Raw genomic sequence first — 21,667 nt, forward strand, 5'->3', positions numbered from 1 at the left:
ACAGAGAGGTCACTGGTTCGATCCTCACTTCCCCTGCTGACCATGTCAAAGTGTCCTTGAGCAAGATACTGAGCCCCTCATTGCTCCTGATGGTCCTACGGTGGACTGACGACCCGTCCATGGGTGAACCTCGCCTCTCACCCACTGTCAGAGGGAGTAGGCTCCAGCCCCCCCCCCCGCTACTCTTTACAGATAAGTGGCATAGACGATGGATTACTTACAGCCCATGATAGGACATGGTCCCGCGATTTAGGAATTTCATGTAATTTTACAAGATATAAAAAGTTCCCTTAAATTTGAGGCAATAAGATATCTCATTCCTTCAATCTAGATTTATTTGCCCACAAAATATAACTTGTCCCCACAATCTAGTCATTTTATGACAAGGCACAACTTGACCTCTAAATCTAGCTAATTCGTGGCCATGAGATGTAACTTGTCCCCTCAATCTAGTTATTTGTTGCTCCCTCAGTTTAGCTAATTTGTCACCATGAAGGATAACTTATTTCCCCAGTTTAATTAGTTAGTGGCTGCAAGATAAAACGTTCCCAATGTAATGATATAATATTTTTGGACACATTATATCTCATGGCCTCGAATTAATCAAATAAAGCGAAGTACTTATATCTTGTGGCCTCAAAATAATGAAATTGAGAGAACAAAACATATGATGTGCCTCATAGTGTGTATTTTTGTGTATGCCCGCAATTTTCTTCTCTTTAGACTCTGTATACATAATACTAACACGACACTGTAGTTTTACAGCAGCAGCGTTATTACCATTTAGCAACCGTTCACTCTCAAGGAGCCAGAAACAACTGAAAATACTCGGTACAGCCTCGTCCTAGACATTAGATGGATGGAGAATTTCGGTAAAACAGCAGTACACCCTTATGAATTAAATAAATCAAATCATGTCTTTCCAACAGATTTAAAGAGAGGATAATATAAACCTGATTGAGAAACAATACAAAACGAGTTCTTATATTGTTTGGATTTTTTTTTTTTTTTTGTAGTTGTAGCTAAAAAAAAAAAAAAAAAATCGACAACACAGTATACAACGACAGTGGCTAAGGTTTTTTTTTCCACAGCAAGAGAATGCATATATCATCCCTGCATTTTAGTCTCTGCGACAAGAAAGGTCTGTTTGTGTAGATGTGTTTTTACATATGTTAATCAAAACAGTTGTTAAAAGTGGTAAGGGGGGTGGGTATGTGAGTGTAAAAGTCACTGGAGACAAAGTAAGCTAGTTAGCTTAGTTACCAATATTCAATAGAAGCCATCATTACAGTGGTGGTGGGCGTGTACGAGCAGCATGTAGCTAGCTAGGTTAAAAAAGATAAATGACGTTAGTGACTACAGTTAGCCACATTTCCTTCACTTTCTTTCTGAGTGTTCACGGTAGTTGGTACCACGGGCTGTGTTCAGGCTAACCTCTTTTGCGACACTTCGCAGGGGGACGCAAACATATCGGCATTTGAGCAGGCGAGTTAATCTTCAAGTTAGAAAATAACCGCTAGCTAAGACACACAAGACGGTGATGCCGCGTGCAAGCTAACGTTAGAGGTAAAGCTCGAGACATCCATAATCTATTGATGGTCGTTTTATTTCGGGCGTCGTTGAGGAATCGCGGCGGCGTTAATAATCGCTTGGTTTCCATCAACCAGGATGTATGGGATGTCGGGATGACAGGAAGATGGCAAACGGGGTTGCAAGTGAGTAGCGCCGATGCATATGATTTGTCATGACATGCTATCCGTTAGCGGGGAATGCGTCTCACTGTTGATATTATCGCCGTAAACTTCTGCGTGGCATGCAGGGGAGACATGAGGGCTGTCAGTCCCAGCTGACAGCTCTGTTTACACTAGTGGCAGTTACTGTTTATCTCTGTAAGTAAAGGACCCAATTTCAGATCCAGAACAGCTGTATGCCCAGAGTATACTGTTGGAATGCTGGGCAGGATTAACAATACTAGGCCTGAGAATTGCAGCATGCAAGCACTTTTTCATCATCATCATCATCATCATCAGCCTTGTTTTAAAACCATGCACCCCCCCCTCCTCCAAAAAAAAAAAAAATGAATAAACATCTGCAGAACACAAGCTGCTCGTCATTGGACCAAAGGAGCCATGGTCAGTGAGGGAGAAGCTGTGTTTGGCCACATCTGTCATGAAGAGTGGAGACCAGAACTGGTACTGTCTTTGCCTCCATTTTCACACCAGCCCTGTTGTAAATGTAGAGGTTTTATATGTTGTTGATCTATAGCTTAGATGTCAGCACTGTTACACCTCCATGTTTATTCTCACAGTTTAAGGACATTCTCAATCTGTTCTTTTCTTTATACATAAACTTGTAACGGTTTGGCCTTCTGTCCATGATGTTGCTGACTGCATCCTGGATAAATGGATATAACAAGTAACCTTTGATGATCTTAATTGTATTAGAATCTTCCTCAGAATAACAGAACATATTGAGGAATTTTGACAAGAAGTACAATTGGATTAGAAGTCATCAGTGTGTTTTAATGGTAGACGGCCTTAAAAATCTCTTCAACTCAACAGGGTGTCTGTCAGTCGAGCCATCAAACCATTTGCAGAACCTGGACGACCACCTGACTGGTTTTCTCAAAAGGTAAGACAAAACAACTTCTTCTAACAGAAAATGAAAAAGTCAAATATAGGATATTTGCACTTTTGTTGCCACAGTATGCTTAAACTTTCTCTCCTAATTATTCTTCACAGCACTGTGCCTCCAAGTACTCTGACCTACTGGAAACTACAGAAGCCCCAAAGTGAGCACAAAAGTGACCTACCCCTAACATGCTTTGGTCGATTTGTGGTCTAAAATAGATTACATCTTGATACTGTTTGATATCTGCATTGATACCATTCACCACACAGCAGTGTTAAATGTCACTTTGCGTTATCTGCAGGCGGAAGCGTGGCGAGAAGGGTGAAGTGGTGGAGACCGTGGGTGATGTGATAGTGCGCAGGCTCACTGCCGAGAGGATTGATGAACTAAAAAAGTTGATTAAAGAAACACAAGAGAAGCACAGGTATAAAAGCAAGGCCTCTTATCTTTGTGGTGAAAGCACAGTCGTTGAGGCATAAACTGCATCAGTGCTTCATCTGATGCTGTTTGGATTTTGCAGGGTGCTGAAAAGAGAGTCTGAACTGATTCAAGCGGGCCATCTAGATTCCAAACTAGAAGAGCTATGGGAGGAAATCCTGCAGTAAGTTGCAACAAACTGTCCTTTTTACATGGTACATTTCTTTCTGCATTAATTATATAATAAACTGAATGAAATGCTATTATTTGTGTCCGTCAGGAAGAGGAAACTGGAGGAAGAGGAAGCAGAGATGAAAAGGAAGGCCACAGATGTTGCCTATCAGGGTATCTCCTTCACTTTTAAGTTGGCTACACACCGACAAAGAAAGTGTGACTTCAGAATTTAGACGTAGAAAAATGATCTGTATCATTGTGTTGCCCAGCACACTGGATTACCGTGCATTCTATAGAACATGAAGCACTGCTGTTGGGAAGTCTCTGATTTGTTGGAAGACCCTTAATTCATCCTGTTATGAAGGAGGACCACATCAATTAAAAGGTTCCGCTCTAGTGCAGGATCGGTTGTTTTAGGGGCGGGATGTAGCAACTCATAATGTAATAACAGCTCATAATGTAATAACTTAAATGTAATAAAAGTTCATAATGTAATAAAATCATGAGCGCATAACGTAATAACGTCTTTGCGCATAATGTAATAATGTAACAATTTATTACATTGTGAGCCCAACTACGTAGCGACCCATAATGTAATAACAGCTCATTACGTGACAGTGGCTTATACTGTGAGAAAAGCGTTACATTATCAGCATTTTTTATCTTTGCACGTTGGATTATTTGTGAGCAGCACATCATGTCACCATCTCTATTTGCAAAGAAAAAGAAAATTGAGCGTTAAGCGACTTATTAAAAAAAAAAAGAATCTCTCTGCTGTCCCTCCCTCCTCCAGCCAGACAGGTAGCAAAGAACACACCAAAGCGAGTTCCTGGTGTCACCATGCATTCGCCCTCAGGCTGCAGCTCCCCGAGCCAGGATTTCTCATCAGTTGACCAACAAGAGTGTTTGACGCTAGATTTTTCATCTCAAGGTTCAAAGGAGTTAAAGGTCTGTACTGCTTTTGGAAATAATCAGACTTTCTCTCACAGACTATTTCGAAAAAATTGTAATTTTAGTAGTTGAAATCCGTTTAGGATCATGTTGACGTTGCTGCTGAGATGTCTTCATCGATCTGGGCATTGAATCCTGTGTCTTTATCTTGTTACTGGAAAAACGGAAGCAAATAAAACGCCTCATAGTCCAGTCATTGCTTTGGCAGTTTGTGTAAATACAAAAAGTATGACATAATTAATTATCCTCACTAAACATTCCTGATTATTTCCTACTAATGGGAGACAATATCACATTAGACTCTGGAGAGAGACGTTCACAGGTTGATTAAAGCATTCCAAGGTTTGTGTGGCTTGAGAGAATACATTTTTTCTCTCTCTGTCTCTCTGTCTGTCTGTCTGTCTCTCTCCCTCTGTGTCTCTCTGTCTCTCATCAGGCATCAGGATCTGCCAGGCTAATGCTTTTTGCTGAGTCTGCTGGATCTGGTAATGATGACATCAGCCATGTGTCACTTCTGGATGACCCCACCCAAAAGAAACTCCTGGCCCAGAAAGGCACACCGCCACCATCTCCACTCCTGTCGGAGTTGCTGAAGAAAGGCAGTATCTTGGCCACCACTTCCAGACTGGTACGTCGAAAATGTGTTGGATCTGAATATTCGTCTTATCTCTTTTTGGTGTACCTTGGTGACTTTTCAGGACATCACAGGACCCCTTGCTGTAATTCATTGGCTGATTTGCCTTTAAACAAACAATATAAAATACTTTGACGGTTGATGTATTAATTTATTGAAAAAGTGATGTCGCTTCATAGCTCAAGAAGTTTCATGTTTGCCTCTAAAAAAAATTTTTTTTTCAATTCCTTGAGGTGTCTGTTTGCAAATAGCTAGCTTTTACCTCCAGGTTATTGTCGCTCCCATCTAAACGCCAATCCTTTCGTTCGCTCCCATCAGTGGGTTCTGCATTGCATGATCGATTACTCACTTCAGGAAAGGAGATGTCACCCGTGGTCTCGCTTCTGACTGAATCTTTTGCGGGACTTAGATATGCAGATTCTACTCTTGTCAGACCCAAATATAACAGAGAATAAGTTTGATCTTTTCTGCTTGATATTATTACAGCCTTTTATGTGCTTCGATGAACTAGGAAACAGACAAAACACATGTAAAATGTGCATGTATACGTTTATATCCCAGATTGGGGATGGTGAAGCGCCCACTGGTACACATGACTTGCAGCTGGCTCCGCCCTGTCCACCTCTCTCTCAGGCAACAGGTATAGATATTGTCTGTTTATATTCCTGACTGACAATACACATATATGACACTTCCCCCATTTGAGTTTGTTGTTTTATGTCTTGCGATACTGTTGTAATTCTTGACACTGATTTGCAGCTTTCAGGATTCCTTTTTTCCACCCTGTTAGAATCTTGACTGGAACTTTTGTATCAGCTGTAGGAGACTGAATATTACTCAGCTTGCTATTTTTATGTGCGCAGACATATTTCCTTGAACACTAGACGCATGTATGCTTTCTGTGTCAGAGTGCTACGACAGCGGAATGTGTTTGTTCATACGTTTACTTTCTGTTGCTTTCCTTTTACTGCATTATGTGTGATCTTGTGTGTTTGGCTCTGTGCATTGCAGGTGCCCCAATGTTATCTCGTCTCCTGGAGGCTGGTCCCTCCCAGTTCTCTGCCCAGCTGGGTTTCATGGTCGGTACTGATTCTACCTCCAATGCTCCTCTCTCAGCTGCCACTCCTGTTCCTGTGAAATCTACTGTCTCAGCATGTACAGGTCTGTCCATTTGAGCGGTATCTGAACCACTCAGCACTCAGTCCACAGGCTAAAACCTCCACACATTCTTAATACTGCTCGCTTTGCATCTGTGGACTTCAGTTCAAGGCGCTCCATTGGATGGCTGTTTTTCTGAAGCTTGTAAAAATATCATTTATTTTATAAAATTTTGAACATCATAGCAAAAACATGTTTTACTACTCAATTTGGAATAGATCTACATAAGTTTGTCCTGAAAATGTTATGATCTAGGTTAAGTTTCAACAATCTAAAGGCAATTCTTAATTCCCTTTAATAAGCTCATGACATACAGTAGCTTGAAAAAAGTATGCTGTGTAATAAAACTATGAAATCATTTTTTTCATAAATGGTTTCTGCTACAACAGCTTGTTCAATATCATATCTTGAATAACAATTTTAACAATATTTCTCCAATGTAAAGATCAGAAGCGCAGATACAACAATTAATCTTATATAATCTTAAGTAATCTTTTTGAAAGTTGAGCTCCGATGTGACTCTTTTGTGTGCGCGGTTATGCAAATCCTGAAAGATTTGTGGTGTCATTGTGCAGAGGTGGATGTGATGGTGCCATCAACGCCCCTTGGAAGCCAGCCTCCCTCTGCAGGGGTTAAAGTATCGGAGCTCAGTGAAGAAGATGTGAATATTTCCTACATGGGAGATGAACTGGACCTGAAGACAGTGGGCGACATCATCGCCATCATTGAGGACAAGGTGCCAAATATATGTTTACAACGCTGATGTCATTTGTGGGTAAAGTGAAGTATTCTTATTGTCACCTTAAAGCAGCTACTAGTACGTTTTGATTATGTCGCCATGTCTGGAAAGCACTGATCCCTCTAGATGACCTAGTAGGCAAACAAGACTTTGAGTTGTGAGTCTAAAAAGAAGAGTTCTGATCTCCAAACACTTACTGTCACCATTGTCACACTGGTTATCTTACCAATTCACAAATACGATACATTACTCATTTCCATACATCCTTCAAACTTCATACATTGCATCACTCACTTCCAAAATTAATGTGTTTTTTTTTTTGTAAAATGCATGGTAGCCAGCCAGGTGGAGCACACAAGCCAGCAACTGATGCTGGTGAGAAATGCGGCCTTTATTCTAGTCAACAGCAGCAGTGTTTGTCCAGAGGGGCCATAAACACAAACTCAATTCATAGTAGCTGCTTGAAGGATTTACAAGGCAATCTGTGTATGTTTTGTTTTGTTCATGCAAATGAGCATGTTGCTGTTTACTCATCAATGTCACTGCAGTGACAATATCACTAGACATGGCAAACAGTTAGAAATAAACTAAATTATTTAAGATTTTAGAGTCAGATCTCTTCCTCTACAGGCAGATGAGACTGCAGAAGCTTTGGATGCAGCTGCAGTTGAGGCTGCTCTGTCCCTGTGTGAAGAGAATGGCCACCCTCTGTCTGGTGCCTGGGAGGCTGGGCCTTTCCACCCCCATGAGCCCCATCCTGCAGTGCCCACAGGGGTCCCACAGTCCTCATCTCTTCACAGTAGCCTGACAGGGAAGACAGAAGTGTTAGACGTTCAGGGCGGGACTTCAGCTCCACTCTCTTCACTGTGCAGAAGTCAAGATAACTGTCTTGCAGCACTCCCCGTGGGACTAAGGGGTCTTCCTCCCACTTCCTCATCCTCATGCAATTCAAGGAGTTTGGATCACTGCCATACTGGAGCACATCCTCAGCCTGAGGCAATGAGAGAGACTGGAGAAGTGGTGCGCCATAAAAGCCAAATTTCATTGGACGTTGCCATAAAATGTGAGAGTGAGAAGTTGGCACAGCAAAGACCTGATAAATCCCATGGAGGTATGCACACCCATATGCATAACTACAAGTATTTACTTGCTTCACAACGTGCAGTTTGCATGCAACTATGCATTTTGCATAACTATTTCCTTCTTATTATTCATCTTTACTATCTTGGCAGACTCAGTATTAGAAGATAGCCCTCTGACAGAAAGGCATCCCAAGGTATAGCACCCACCGAGGACAGAGCGAATATGATGCTTGCAGTACTGAAATGCAGTGTTTGTAGCTCCACAGTTTAGGTGCATCGGAAGCTATATTTAAATCTGTGTGCATCACTTTCCGTGTTTGCAGGAGACGAGGGAGGAGGATGGAATAAGTGTTGCGAGAGGAGACAATCCCTCAGGGACTAAAGTGGACAATGAGACCAACGGGCCAGAAGTGTGTGGAGAAGAAGATGGGGATGGGGTGGAGGGATTCTTGTCAGAGCAAGATGGAGAGCTAGAACCTGCAGCAAGCGAGAGTGAGGATGGATACAGCCTCCACACTGCTTCCTCATCTCTGCAGCTCCACACCACTGCAGACTCCATCCCTAGCAGCCCTGCGTCATCACAGTTGTGAGCGAAACACTCACACTCACACACACACATGCACAGCAAAGGGAAAAAAAAACTGTCAATTGTGAGGTGGTGGTGAAGTAGGTCCACAGAAGGTGCGAATGATCTTGTGTAAGCAGATTTTTCTTTTCATTTCTGTCGTCTAGCAACATGAATGTCACAGTCGTGCAGCAGCTCAGGCTCTGTTTGATGGTATTGTCCTTTTGACCTGTATCTCATCTCCCTCCTTACTTTCCTCTCTTGTTGTCACATGTACTGTAGCTCTGTGTGCAGTGAGGACCTGGAAGCGCTACAGGCTCACAAGATCTGGAAGAAAGCCATCATGCTGGTGTGGCGTGCGGCAGCCAATCACAGGTCAAAACATCATTTGGTTTCCATCTAAATTGAACTGAATTTTTAAAGAAATAGCAAATTCTACGGGGATAAGCAATAGGTGGCACCTACACTCTAGTTAGATGCCATTTTATCACTGTCGAAGAAGAAAATGCAACAAGGACCTTTAGATTTTCTCTCCACACCACTGGTGAATGTTGAGCGCTTCTCATTGTGTTGTAAGTTTTTAGGAAAAAAGTTTCCTTCTCCTCTCAGACACTTCAACACTATTTTGAAAAGGAAAAAAAAAAACACCAAGTGAGCCTAAAAACTTTCTTGCAAAGTTGAATTTGAACGTTTGAATTTCGCTTTTTGAATGCTGGTGGAACCGTGCCTCAGTATGGAACTAAAAGGGGTAAATGCATTTGTATTCTGTCTAACACACACGTTTTTTTACGCAAACCTGTTGTAGGTATGCCAATGTCTTCCTGCAGCCAGTGACAGATGACATTGCACCTGGATATCACAGTATTGTGCACAGGTGAGAACTGGATGTTTGCTGTTGGTATTACAAAAGCAGTTTTTTCAATAGAAAAACAATAAAAGAGCGATCAAGAACGCTCCTCCAGTCATCTCTCTCAGAGGTCTCGTTCTCCTACTACAGACCCATGGACCTGGCCACTATCAAGAAGAACATTGAGACTGGCTTGATAAGGACCACCGCTGAATTCCAGAGGGACATCATGCTGATGTTCCAGAATGCGGTCATGTACAACAGCCTAGATCACGACGTGTATCACATGGCTCTGGAAATGCAGCGGGACGTCCTGGAACAGATCCAACAGTTTCTCGCTACCCAGCTCATCATGGAGACATCCGAGTCTGGCATCAGCGCCAAGAGCCTGCGGGGCCGCGAGAGCACGCGCAGACAGGACTCCACTGACAAGGTGCTACACTAGAATTTTGACAGAAGCAGAAAAGAGTTGTGAAGAAGACAGGCTAACTTAGATTTAATGGTCTGCTAAAATCAAATCTTTTAGTACAAGAATCCTATAAAATCTCATTCTTCCCTACCCACCATTCTTTGTCTAGTTTTTGTATGCTCCTTTGAAATTTCAGAAATGAGTTAAATCAAATAATTTTTTTGCAGCACACTCCAACTTTAGTTGTCAGGTAATGCCTGAGTCTGATATTCTGTCCAGAGTGTGTATCAAGCACCTGAATGGTTAAACACAGTGCAAGTGTTTACATTGATATTTAACGTCATGCATTTCCAAACTATCATTATACAACTGAGGTGGCAGAGAAGCAGGTCGGAGGTGGGAGATACATCGTATGCTAAATATTTGGTGCTATTGTTAATCATGTTGCTGCTTGGCAAAGCTCTACATGTTGGTGCTCTTTGAGCTCCAACACTGAACTTCAAATAAAACCCTTTGGGGTAGTGATGGACAGACCAGACTTCTGGAAGACTCACACCACGTGACCCGTCACCAGAAGCAATCTGCTGACGGCCCAAACCAACCAGCCAGTCGCCTACTTTTATTTATATGTATTTATTTATGCTTTATTGATGAAAAGTATCACTGTTGTTGGGGACTAGTTTTGACAGACATGCCTGAAAATGTCCCGACGTCTCACCCCTGGCTCACAGTTCTGTGGGTTCCATATATGAATAATACTGCATTAGTCTTTGTAGGTGTAACTAGGAACAGTGGTTGAGACTGAGCGCTCTCCGTGGTGCTGATCCTGCTGCCGTGAAGCTGTCAGTGGATCTCTGTGTCTCCTCCCACAGGTGCGGCAAGAGGCTAAATAAACAGACAAAATATTCCAAACAATGTTTTTTCATTGGCGAAATCGCAAAAACTAGCAACTCCGCATTTAAGACATACACTCTGTCTCTCTCCCTCTCGTTTTCTCACATGTACACATGTTGCTTTCGTCTTTTTGTTTTGTTTTTTTTACCCGCCTTCCCGAACCCACTTTACATCTTTTAGAAAGTCATTCCGGCCCCCTGTGGGCCGCGGGCTGAACCACCACCACCATTACTCCTGGATAAATAAATCAGAGAAAACCCCACTAAAGAAATGACCCAATGTTTTTACATTGTAGTGGCTCTGAAGTGCTGCTGGGGAGTCAAGAGTAAATATTTAAAATGTCTTCTTGGCATTATAGAACATCATGGGTAAAAATATACCATTTGTGGTAATATTTTTCACCATGTCAAGACTTTCACTGCCCTTGTGAGCCAAACCTCTGATAATTCTCCTCTCACAGGACTCCGTCTCCATGTCCTCTCCTGCCTTTCTTCTCTCTCTTTTTGTAAGTACCACACAGCCTTTATAATATTTCTTTTTTTTCTTAAATCACATATTGAATTAAAATGAATGTTACTACATATGTAAGAAAAACAGTCCTGGAAACCAGAGCTGTTATCGAAGTATAATCACTGCCCTCTGGCCAGGTAAATATTGTGTTAGGCACGCATGTTGTCAAGAGTTACATCGCAGGCTGCCATCTTCTGATCTAAATACTGCTGCATAGTATTTAGGTTGTTTTTATGTGGATATACGCCAATGTATGCTAGATACTCAAGTCACTGCCCCACAATGTGTTGGGCTTAGACTTTGGGTCTGGCCATGTGTCACCTTACTAGGATTTTCAGATTTTTTTTTTCAGGTTACAAAGTAACTGTTGACCCAGAATGAGGTCAGTTTATCCAAATCATTGCAGAAAGTAGTTCCAGCGATTTCAGAGATGGTGGTGCTGAGGTTTTGTGTTGCTCAATCCTGAACGGCCCCATCTCCACAAGTCACACCGGCAACCACCGGAGGGCGCTCTTCCAGAGGCTTTAGGTTACCCTTGCACTTTTTAGTGGAAACAGGAAGCTGCCGTTACCATGCTCACATCAAGCTTGGGTGCATCACTTATTTTTGTAACTGTTGCTCCTGAGCCTGATGAGGCCTTTTAGTGCTTTCAACTCTTACTGTAACTGCAGAACATCCACAAAACAATGAACACAGCGTCCGCTGTAAAATAAGGACCCACGTAACTAACAATTTTTTTGTTTTTACTATAACCACAAATTCTGTGACTGAAGTTTTATTTATCTTTACAGTTATGATCACATCCACAATCAGAACTAATATTCAACAAAGTTGCAGCACAGGACTTAAATTTGTATGATGTTTCCTCCATTCTAGATTGAATGTTGCGCGAGGGCTTGTGGCGTTTGTTGCACGCTTGCTCCTGACAGGTTTTATCATCCACTCCTGCTCCCTGATTCTTGATTTGGGATGATGAACACACCTTTTTCAAAAGGAGGGGAGTGGATAGGGTCCGGTTTGGGATCGAGCCTTCATATTGACCCTGCGACTGACCTGTTCAGGACACATACTCAGCCGATGTCAGCTATGGAGTTCAGATAATTTTAGGAGTATAGATAAGACAGTCAGTCTTCAGTGAGACCAGCCTGCTGGTCATTTAGTCTGCAACACACAGTACACACTGATTGAGTATGTAGGATGCAGTGCTGTAGCATGCTACTTCAAGTGCAGCCATACCCTCAGTCAGACTAACGCATGTTGCACTCTCTCCCTTTCTGTAGGATGGAGGCACCAGAGGGCGCCGTTGTGCCATAGAAGCTGACCTCAAGATGAAAAAGTGAATATACAGTGTGAAGATTTTACCAAGTCAGTGTCCTTGAGGTGAAGTGAGAAGTGTAATACTTCAAGACTGAACTTATTCTGTGAGTAGCACAGATTCCCTCTCTGCCTAATGTGCAGTGTAATCCTTGACTTGCACTCTTTATGAAATGTGGAGAAGCTCTGATCTTCCGAGACAGCCATACAGAGTTGGATTACATGTAATCCCAGATTACAAAAGGGCATTCAGAAAGACTGGGTCAAAGCTTTCATCGCTGCAGATCACTCTTAGCCTGCACTAACATCAGGTTGTAGAAATGATGAGTCACTCCAAAGCTAAAAAAAATATGACCTGAAATTAATGCTACAGGGGGATGAGTGGAGATGAGTGCAGTTGGTTTGGAAAACGACATAATGTGATGGTGTGTGAAACCAGAGGCCAAAGAGTCTGATGAAGAACGAACTTTTGATAGTTTGAGCCCAAAAAAAGCGGAATATCAAACAGAAATCTTTTAATTGCTCATATTTTTTTTTATTTTTCTAATTTTAACAACTCTCAAATAATTTCTAAATATAACTGTATTGTTTGTGATAGACTGATTTTATCTAGGCTACTTCCACTTTCTGTGAAACAGTACTTTCGTGTGTATTCTGACTGTTAAGTTAATAATCTGTTTTGTGGACTTTGAGTGTTAGAAAAATAAAACTTTATAAAGAGCCCTCAACCTATTGTTGGAATTCCATTTATTTTTCCACAATATCAACATAAAAACACACCACAACAGCACGCTTTCTGATGCTGAAGTCCACCCTCTCCTCCCCTTTAAAGAACTGTCCAATCACACCTTTTGGGAAATAAACACATCTTCCATCCGTCCCTGTGTGAGACAAGAAGATCAACACCCTTCTCTCCTCTGGTGCTCATCAAGGAACTGAGACCCCGCTAACCGCTAGTTAGCTTCGCACAAAGAATGGTAGTGGATGGTGAGTGTCAACATGTAGATCTATTCAGACTCAACATGAAATCACACATTAATCAGACAGACCAAAAGATAATTCTAGTTACATCTTTAATTTTCTGGTATTTCTGGCTTAAAAGTGAATTCTGCAATGTCACGTTGCTCCACAGCTTCTGATACTAAAACCTGGATTCATGTTCATCACAATTGATCAATATTTGTTAGTGTGTGGACCTGAATATTGAATTAAGTAACATTTAGTGTGTCGATATTGATTGATATGCCAAAAAAACAACAACCCCAAAACAAAACCTAATGTCACTAATAATAAGACACTCCTGTCATGTGCATGCAACAGTAACGACATGGAACACGGGGTTAAATAATAAATTACAAATACTTGAGATGAACCTGGACACGTCACAAGTTTGACAACAGCTAAGGCAGCCTGGCGGTCAGTCACGGTGCACAACAGGAATCCACATCTGTCGTGTCGCAGTGATGTGTTATGATAATGAGATAGAAGTAAAGAGTGATCGGTGTCGTTGTCAAACCAGTAAGAGTCACGTCTGCTTCCTGACGGTAGTTTCTAGCTCTCGTCCACAGATACTCAATCGTTCAAAATGATCAGTTCAAGTTCTGATTTGTCTTCTCTACAAATGTCAATGAAAAGGTGCAGGATTTACAAAAAAGAAAAAAAAAAAAACGCCTAGAAAAAGTGGGCTAAAATGTACTCAATTTTTTTTCTGACAGAAATTAAGGTTGTGCATGGTTCAGGGAGAGAATAACTTGCATTCCTTTTTAGCCCAACTCACTGATTAACTGAATAACACAAAAAGGTCTCATTTGGTTGAACTGCTTTTGACAAAATCACTTCCGGCAGGTAAAAACACTGAATGGCAATGGACGTGAGAAGCACGCAGTAGGGCGGCGGGGAACAGAGACTCTACGCTCGGGGAGGACTCTCCATCTCTCTGGCAAGTAAAACCACATAAAATAAGCAGATGAGTTAAACAAAAAATTTTCACTAAGTGGTACCAAAGTTTTTGCATTCACTTGAGAATGATTAAATTCCATTTTTCTTCTGAAATGTGATATTTTCATGAAAAAAAAATTATCCTGGCTTTGTTTTTTGTTTTAAATTTCTGAGATAAATTCTTTAAGGGGAAAAAAAAAATGCTGTTTTCCTGAATGAACGACACTTCATTTTAAGACATTATAGAAGTTAACTATTCGTGTATCTTATCTCATCAAAATGTATCAGTAGTTTTTTCATGATGAAAACTTCCCTCATTTGTTCAGAGCAAGAGGGACTTGTTTTTTCTCTCTCCAGTGAATGCACAACACTTCTGTTCTAGGGCTCCTTCTGCTACAGTGCTGCAGGTCGACTTGCCTGCTAACGGTACGGACAGTCACCCTTGCTAATGGGTCTCTACCTTAATCATAAATTAAAGGTCCTCCTTCATTTCACAGTACCGAAGCTCTCAGATGTGTCCAGAGACTCAAGTAGTCACAGCACCTGAAGAGTTCCCACAAAAAAGGATGCTCAAGTAATATTCACCCTATTAACTGCTAAATAAATACAGTGCAACTAAAATTTCAGCGAAAAACACAAAACATTTGAGGAAATAAATACAACTAAAAAAAAAACCTATACGTGTGTGAGAACATCATACAGAGCCAGCCTTCATACAGAGACCCCGTATGTCTTTTCATTTCTATAAGAAAGTTTAAAGTGGTTTCGACATCGTACAACACTGCCGGAGTGGCTGTGCACTCAACGTGCTAACCAGCGCGGCCAGGCTCGGCAGCTAACCTGCAACTCTATTCTCATCTATTATCATCCAAGAGGAGAGAAGGCACATTGTTTCCAGTGGCATCATCTCCAACTGTGCAGTACCTGAAGAGGTTTCTTTACTAAGTGGCCAGATTGGATAAATAACACACTTCAATTACATGTATTATTGTGTAGTTCAAGACGAGTGTAAAGACACGTGTCCTCTCAAGCTGTCCTCATTTGCCCCGCTGACGCCCAACCAATCTATGGAGCTTGTCACAGTTGTCCAGCCTCATCGACTCCGCCTTCTGCTTTAACCGCTCATCACGGTAAAGCTGACCAAGATTCGCCAAGTCTGATTCTGCAAAGATCAGACAGATAGGGAGCGATGCTTTATAACCTCAATTACAATTCTGACAGTTTGTTTACAGGACACAAAAGTTGCCATGTAGAGTGAAACATCACCTAAGTGATACTCAAAAGTAGGTGGCTTGAGCCAACGAAGACATTTTCTCACTGCTTCTTCACTTCTTTGTGACTCCAGAATGCAGGAAGAGCCATCCATGTATATTTGGCCTGAAGCTGATGGTGACTTCCAGCTAACAACAGCCAACAGTTCTGTATACAAACCCTCAGGTGCATTGTCTGGTACAATCCACTTCTGGATAAAGAAGACTGATTAGACCGGACGATGCGCTTCACGGTTTGTAACAACATTTGTTGCTCTTGATAGCCATCAGAAGCATTTAGCTTCAGGCTAAGTATATGTGGCTGGTTCTTCCTACATGCAGGAGTCACACAGCATGAGAAATTAACATCTTCCCATTTACAATTACTTGAAAGACCAAATACACCTTTGGGTGAAGTATTACTATAAATAAAGGTTGTGTGCCACTGGCTTACTTTGCTGTTTCTCCTTCCAGCAGCTGCTCTGCAAGTGTTCGATATAGTCGCTCTCTATTGTTTTCTCGAGCTCCTCCAGTGCAGCTCCGCGGTACTCCTTCTCAAAACTTTTATCCACATAGTACGGTACACCCATGTGCTGCGTTTCCCTTGACACCACCAGCCCCATGGCCCTGAACACCAACCACATCATACTTTAGTTTGGGTTACAACTGTTAGGAATGTAGTGTTGTTGTTAGTTAACTCACGGTTTATAGAAGAGACTGTAGGGTGGGTTGGTGGCCATCATCTGGGTAAACACTGATATGAGGATTAGCACCAGCACAGGAAGCAGCTGCAGGAGAGCTGTGAAGGTGTTCTGTGGGAAGATAACATCAGCACAGATTAGACGGAACATAATACAGTACGTAGGCTGTACTGATACACTGCGTCTGCATGCCAGCACAGTTCTACTTTGATCCTCGCCATCGCCATCCTCCAATAACCGCATAAAATCAATGAGTGACATTAAATCAATCATTCAGAGACGAGAGGGCCGCAGTCATGTAAAACAAAAACTTGAGTTTCTCTGCTTCTGCGAAGTCTGTAAATGAATAATATCACACATCGATGTGTGGTTGTTGAACAGAGATGTGATTTTATGGTTCGTGAGTCACTGACTTGACTCTGGTTGTCCTCCACCACCTCCTCGCGTCTCTCATAAGCACGTCGGCGACGAGGCTGATAGAACTGAGAGTAGGAGGCTCCCTGGTTGGTGTACACGTGAATGTTTCCTGGAAAGAGACAAGACACAATTTTGTGGCCTCAACACTTCAACAATAACACACACTTACTGTTGAAAAAAAGAAGAAGACTGCAAACCTTTACAACCCCCCCCCCCCAAAAAAAAACCCCAAACTGTCATACTTATAAATAATAGCAATAACAACTGACTGACCTCTACATTCCTCACATGTCCACCTACCTGTGGGAAACCTGCCTCCGAAGAAAATGTTGAAGAGCTCCTCAGGGGAAATGTCAGCCTCAAAGTCTCTGTGGAAGCTTCGGTAGTGTCCGTGGCGACTATGGGCGGTGTGATGGGGTGTGTTTGCAGCTGCGGACTGATCTCCGTATTGATCGTACTGCTGCCTCTTCTCTGGGTTGCTCAGCACTGCGTAAGCGTTTCCTATTGCTGTTGGGAGAGGACAGAAACATTAGTGGTGCTAGAAGCCTTCCATTAAAGTCTGGGGGGAACAGGTGAGAAAACAGGCTTGAGCATGGCGAGCTTAAGGTGGTCTTAAATACAGGGTTAAAACAGGTGACCACCTGAAGAGAAACCAGCGTAGCATCCTCTCGCTAACTAGGGAACTAATTAAGCTCGGCTCAAGTTAAAGACTGATCGATGGGCGTCATGATGTTTGTTGAAATTGCCGGCATCAAGCTAAGCCTCATATTTTGATTTATGAGAAGATTTAAATACAAAAATACCAGAAAATCGATTTGTTGTAAGCTTTTATGGTTTAACTTGTTAAACTCAATATGACCAGGTGTTTTGTAAACAGGTTAAAAAGACAGTTTTCTTTTCACCTAACCTGTAAAATGAGTAAGTACAGCAAAAGGGACATTAAATTGATCACCATGAATCAATATGAACAGCCCAACCAAGAACTGAATTAAAAGTGGAGAAACTGGATGATGCAGATCTCTGTGGGCTGTTGCCTTGACAACCAGTGCTTGAACTGATTATAACATGATTTTGTTGAGACAGTAATCAAGAGAATTACCTTTGTGGGATTTGATTTGAGTATTATAATCATGTGAGAGTTCTTTTTGTAGATATAGAAGTTTTTTTTTTTTAAATACTTTTTCAATACCATTGTGTCTTGAGGGAACAAAACTAAAAATGAAGAATTTCTTTTCTATCCTACCAAATATTTGTACCTTTGAACGCATCAGTGGCTCCTGGAGCAAAGTTCTTGTCAGGATGGAACTTCAGAGCCAACTTCCTGTATGCCTTCTTCAAATCTTCCTCGCTGGCAGTTTTAGAAACACCCAGGATCTCATAGAAGTCTTTGCAGTTCTTTATCCTGCAGCAACAAAGAATAATGGATGGTGAGATAGAAGGTAAACTATCAACACAGCTCAGCCTTTATGTTGTTGTTTTTTTAATCTCAGAAAAGTTGGTGACCACCGCCGGACTGGGACACAACCAAGCTGAGCTCATACTTGTCACTGTGTAACTGAGTGACAACAAATAAAAATTAAAGAGTCACTGTGTACCTGTGGACCCCCTGGCGCTGCTCTTCTGTGTAGCTCTTCTTTTCATCACCACACAAGTGACTCGTTTCGTTGTTCTTAATGTCCTCGTCTCTCCAGCCCGTTGGCGGGGGAACGTGGTTTGCCTCTGGAGCGGCGTTGCCTCCATTCCTCACGATGGCATCTATCAGCACTACAAGCACACCGCGAGTGAGCTAGTCAACTGAGCATGCAGAAGATGAAGAAAACTTGCACACATTCTTGGTGTGTCCTTAATTCATGGATGGGTAGAAATGATCCTGCAAGTCTCTGAAAATCATTCAGGTTGAAAGCATAGTCTCCAAAATCTCCCACTGTGCTCATCTGGTTAGCAATCTGACGAATGATTCATAAAACGTTCCATCTTAAAACATGCGGTCTGCATGGGAGTATTTGCACCAAGTTATAAATCCCTGCTTCAGTATTTCTCCTATCAGTTGTCACCCACCTGTACAGATCTATAAATCATAGCCTGTATACAGCAAATCAAAATGATGTTCACTTGTTCTTTAGGCCTCTCATTGCGATAGATATAACATTTGCACGTCAATACTCCATGACAGACGAATTATGCAGTCATTACTGCAGCAGCATGGACAAAACTGCTCATAATGTGTGGTGAAGTGGAAGGAGGGGGGTGGGGGGAGCCCTCAACTGCATGCAGCCTCAACAAAATTAAAGCTTAATAGCTCGCTGATAGCGAATCTAGCTAACATTAGCGGCCATGTAAACGTATCTGCTAACATATCTTCAATAACTGAGATAAATGAGCCACCCCGGTTGACCAACACGAACTCGCCAGGCTGCCATTGCATAATGTGCGTCAGCTAATTTTACCTCTGGCCCGGGTGCTCGGGTAAATATTCTGGGCTTCATAAAGCAGCTGCAGCGCCCGATCTTTCCGTCCGGACCGTAAACACAGCTTGGCTTTCTCTATCAGCCGGTCCGCTTCGTCTTTGTCCATTTTGACGCTAAGAAGTTATATTGCTGATCCAATAGCTGTCAAAAGACGTCTGCCCCTGTGCAACCAGCGTCAATATCATATGGCAAGACGACCTGCTACAACTAGTTAGCCAGTTAGCTTCGGTGACTGACAGCTGTGGCACGTTAGCTAGGTGAGAGCCCGCAGTCTCTCCGGTTAGCGCACCGTCCCACTAGCGGCAGTTGTCAGGCTCCACACGGGACATTTTTAAGCGCCTACGCCTAAAAATGTTGTTGTCCGGGTTAGAATAATATTAACTGTAACCCTGTTGGTTTAATTAGACAGGAGAACCCCCGGAGCCGTGAGTGACACGAGATGAAGGCGTTACCACTGCTACGTCATATCCGGCGGGATACACAACAGTGATTTAAAAGCTAAAACTTCAGAGACCGATCTTTTGGTTAATTAAAAAAAAAAAAAAACGAAATTGAAAAAAAGATTTCAATGATATTTCAAAACAAACTATCTGATTCGATATCTGATTGAATACGTACAATCAGAAAACATCTTTTACATTTTCTGCAGTTGTTTTGACACTTCACCTATAGCCTAGATAGAGATATAATTATCATATTAGCCTCTAAGTATTTATAAAAATTAGATTTTTTTTCCTGGAAATGAAAAGTGAGATCCAGATGGTTAAAAATTCAGCATCTGAATCTGTCCTTGTAATGCAAAACTCATGTGTGATATCACCTCTTGGATGTGACAACAAAGTACATCACAAATGCGTCTATCGATTTTTTTTTAAACGCAGCTGTACGAATACATCTGGCCACTTGGACTCATCTAAAATCCAGGTGTGGTCTGTAATGGCATCCGGATGATTACTGAGAACTCATTTACTGATTGGATCTACTAAGACCTCCACCTTCTGGAGCCATGTCAGATTTGTTGCAGATACGTGATTTAAAGTTTAAACAAGTGACCAGACCTGGAATTTTCATTGCCTAAAGAATTATTTTGATATCAATTGAAGTTTTTGTGATATTGCGTTTTAAGTTTTCGAAGATTTTTGCAGAGTTTCATAGTTTCATTGGGTGCGTAACGTGCAGCCTAGCATGGGTGATGTCATCGAGGCAATGAGGCAGAAATTCCTCTGCAGGATTTTTGCCTAAATCATCCTCATAGATAGAAATTTCAATTTGCTAACATAATTTTTGGGCAAAAAAAAAAAAAAAAGGATCTTTCTTGCTCTTGACAGGATGTAGCAGTTTAAACTGGGAGTGTCAAACATTTTGCTTGATGAGCCTTCAAGTGTCAGGAGGCACTTCCATCAGTGCCACTGACTCCCATGTCAGTTGAGAGCAGGATTTTCAGGAGATGGAAACAATACACCTCTGTAACTCACCTTAAACTCATCATGTTTAATGCCAACATAAAATAAACTAGCTGGGTGTGCTTGGAAGAGTTCAATAAAGGCGTTGATCATAACAGCACTAATTTTCAGTAGATCTTTTTAATGCTTCAAAAAAAAGTCTTGACCATAATATGATTTTTTTTTTAATAGTATAGATTCCATTCAGGGCTGCACGGTGGTGCAGTGGTCAGCACTGTCACCTCACAGCAAGAGGGTTCTGGGTTCGAGTCCCGGCTCCATCACAGGATCCTTCTGTGTGAGTCTCCATGTTCTCCCAGTTCCTGTGTGGGTTCTCTCTGGTACTCCAGCTTCCTCCCACAGTCCAAAGACATCAAGAGAGGACGGGGCTGATTGATACTCTAAATTGACTGTAGGTGTGACTGTGAGTGTGAATGGTTGTTCGTCTCTGTATGTCGGCCCTGCGATGGACTGGTGACCTGTTCAGGGTGAACCCCACCTCTCACCTGAAGGCTGCTGGGATAGGCTCCAGCCCCCCCCCCCCCCCCCCCCCCGCGACCCTTAATGTAGGAATAAGCAGAAGACAATGGACGGATGGATAGGATTCCATTCAAAATAAAAGTCTCGACACTCTGTCCACATCTGGTCTTCTTCTCAGGTGAAGGAGGCTTATTGAGGGGAAGCTCTCCAAATACCAAGAGCTGGTGGAGCAGTGCAGAAACCAAGGTTGGCAGGCTGAGCCAATGGGCTGCTGGGGGTTTACTTGGTGCTTAGAGTGATTGTTGTTGCTGGGATGTTGTGGGGGATCAGATCAAACCAGCTGGGCCCCCTGGGTGACGAGGTTTGACGCTGAAAGACCTGAAAACCCTGATGACCCCAGTGACATTACTGATGATACATCCCAAGAGTATTGGAGCTACTATGGACTTAGGTATTTTACCTTCAAAATAAAAGTTAACAATATGAAAAAAATTCCCTGCTGGAGCAGAAACCTCCTTGACCGGATTTCAGATAAATGGGTGAAAATGGATGGATGGAATACATTAATTTACTCAAGGCAACTCACTACCATTGAAGTATTTTGCCTTTAAAATAACCGTCTGGCCCAATATTGAACTGATTTCTG

General features: G+C 42.1%; 2 protein-coding genes across 4 annotated transcripts; one reads left to right on the plus strand and one right to left on the minus strand.

Annotated features, from left to right (window-relative positions):
* Positions 1-1,007: 1,007 nt before the first annotated feature.
* brd8a (bromodomain containing 8a) lies at positions 1,008-13,053 on the plus strand. 3 transcript variants are annotated; one of them, XM_086225774.1, is made up of 20 exons: positions 1,008-1,141; positions 2,096-2,192; positions 2,562-2,631; positions 2,742-2,791; positions 2,933-3,055; positions 3,152-3,232; positions 3,329-3,393; positions 4,016-4,170; positions 4,610-4,801; positions 5,369-5,447; positions 5,819-5,968; positions 6,541-6,701; positions 7,335-7,815; positions 7,937-7,980; positions 8,110-8,372; positions 8,634-8,726; positions 9,157-9,225; positions 9,349-9,631; positions 10,962-11,006; positions 12,292-13,053. In XM_086225774.1, exons 1-20 carry the CDS (start codon positions 1,099-1,101, stop codon positions 12,349-12,351), a joined length of 2,604 nt encoding a protein of 867 aa, XP_086081900.1. In that variant the 5' UTR covers positions 1,008-1,098; the 3' UTR covers positions 12,352-13,053. The 3 variants fall into 3 exon arrangements, with proteins under 3 accessions (XP_086081900.1, XP_086081899.1, XP_086081901.1); XM_086225773.1 differs by lacking the exon at positions 1,008-1,141 and adding an exon at positions 1,214-1,715; XM_086225775.1 differs by lacking the exons at positions 1,008-1,141; positions 2,096-2,192; positions 2,562-2,631; positions 2,742-2,791 and having other exon boundaries at positions 4,020-4,170.
* Positions 13,054-19,548, minus strand: dnajc18 (DnaJ (Hsp40) homolog, subfamily C, member 18). The gene is made up of 8 exons (XM_086225776.1): positions 19,079-19,548; positions 18,227-18,395; positions 17,888-18,033; positions 16,932-17,138; positions 16,628-16,740; positions 16,216-16,325; positions 15,968-16,140; positions 13,054-15,425 (listed from the first exon to the last, which is right to left on the minus strand). The coding sequence occupies exons 1-8, from the start codon at positions 19,203-19,205 to the stop codon at positions 15,301-15,303; spliced, it is 1,170 nt and encodes a 389-aa protein (XP_086081902.1). The 5' UTR covers positions 19,206-19,548; the 3' UTR covers positions 13,054-15,300.
* Between the last annotated feature and the right edge of the window lie 2,119 nt (positions 19,549-21,667).

This window comes from Aulostomus chinensis, chromosome 15, assembly GCF_037954235.1.
Source record: "Aulostomus chinensis isolate RoL2024-O1b breed Wild chromosome 15, RoL_Achi_v1.0, whole genome shotgun sequence".
Classification (NCBI taxonomy): domain Eukaryota; kingdom Metazoa; phylum Chordata; class Actinopteri; order Syngnathiformes; family Aulostomidae; genus Aulostomus; species Aulostomus chinensis.

What these genes read in the sequence shown, in the direction of transcription:
- brd8a (XM_086225774.1), top strand. Translation starts at nt 1,099, where the DNA reads ATGCATATATCATCCCTGCATTTTAGTCTCTGCGACAAGAAAG. An exon ending in CACAGATGTTGCCTATCAGG is followed by an intron (nt 3,394 to 4,015) that starts GTATCTCCTTCA and finishes TCCCTCCTCCAG; the next exon opens with CCAGACAGGTAGCAAAGAAC. An exon ending in ACCTGATAAATCCCATGGAG is followed by an intron (nt 7,816 to 7,936) that starts GTATGCACACCC and finishes CTATCTTGGCAG; the next exon opens with ACTCAGTATTAGAAGATAGC.
- dnajc18 (XM_086225776.1), bottom strand. Translation starts at nt 19,205, where the DNA reads ATGGACAAAGACGAAGCGGACCGGCTGATAGAGAAAGCCAAGCTGTGT. An exon ending in CCCGAGCACCCGGGCCAGAG is followed by an intron (nt 18,396 to 19,078) that starts GTAAAATTAGCT and finishes GTGTGCTTGTAG; the next exon opens with TGCTGATAGATGCCATCGTG. An exon ending in TACAGTCTCTTCTATAAACC is followed by an intron (nt 16,141 to 16,215) that starts GTGAGTTAACTA and finishes GTTGGTGTTCAG; the next exon opens with GGCCATGGGGCTGGTGGTGT.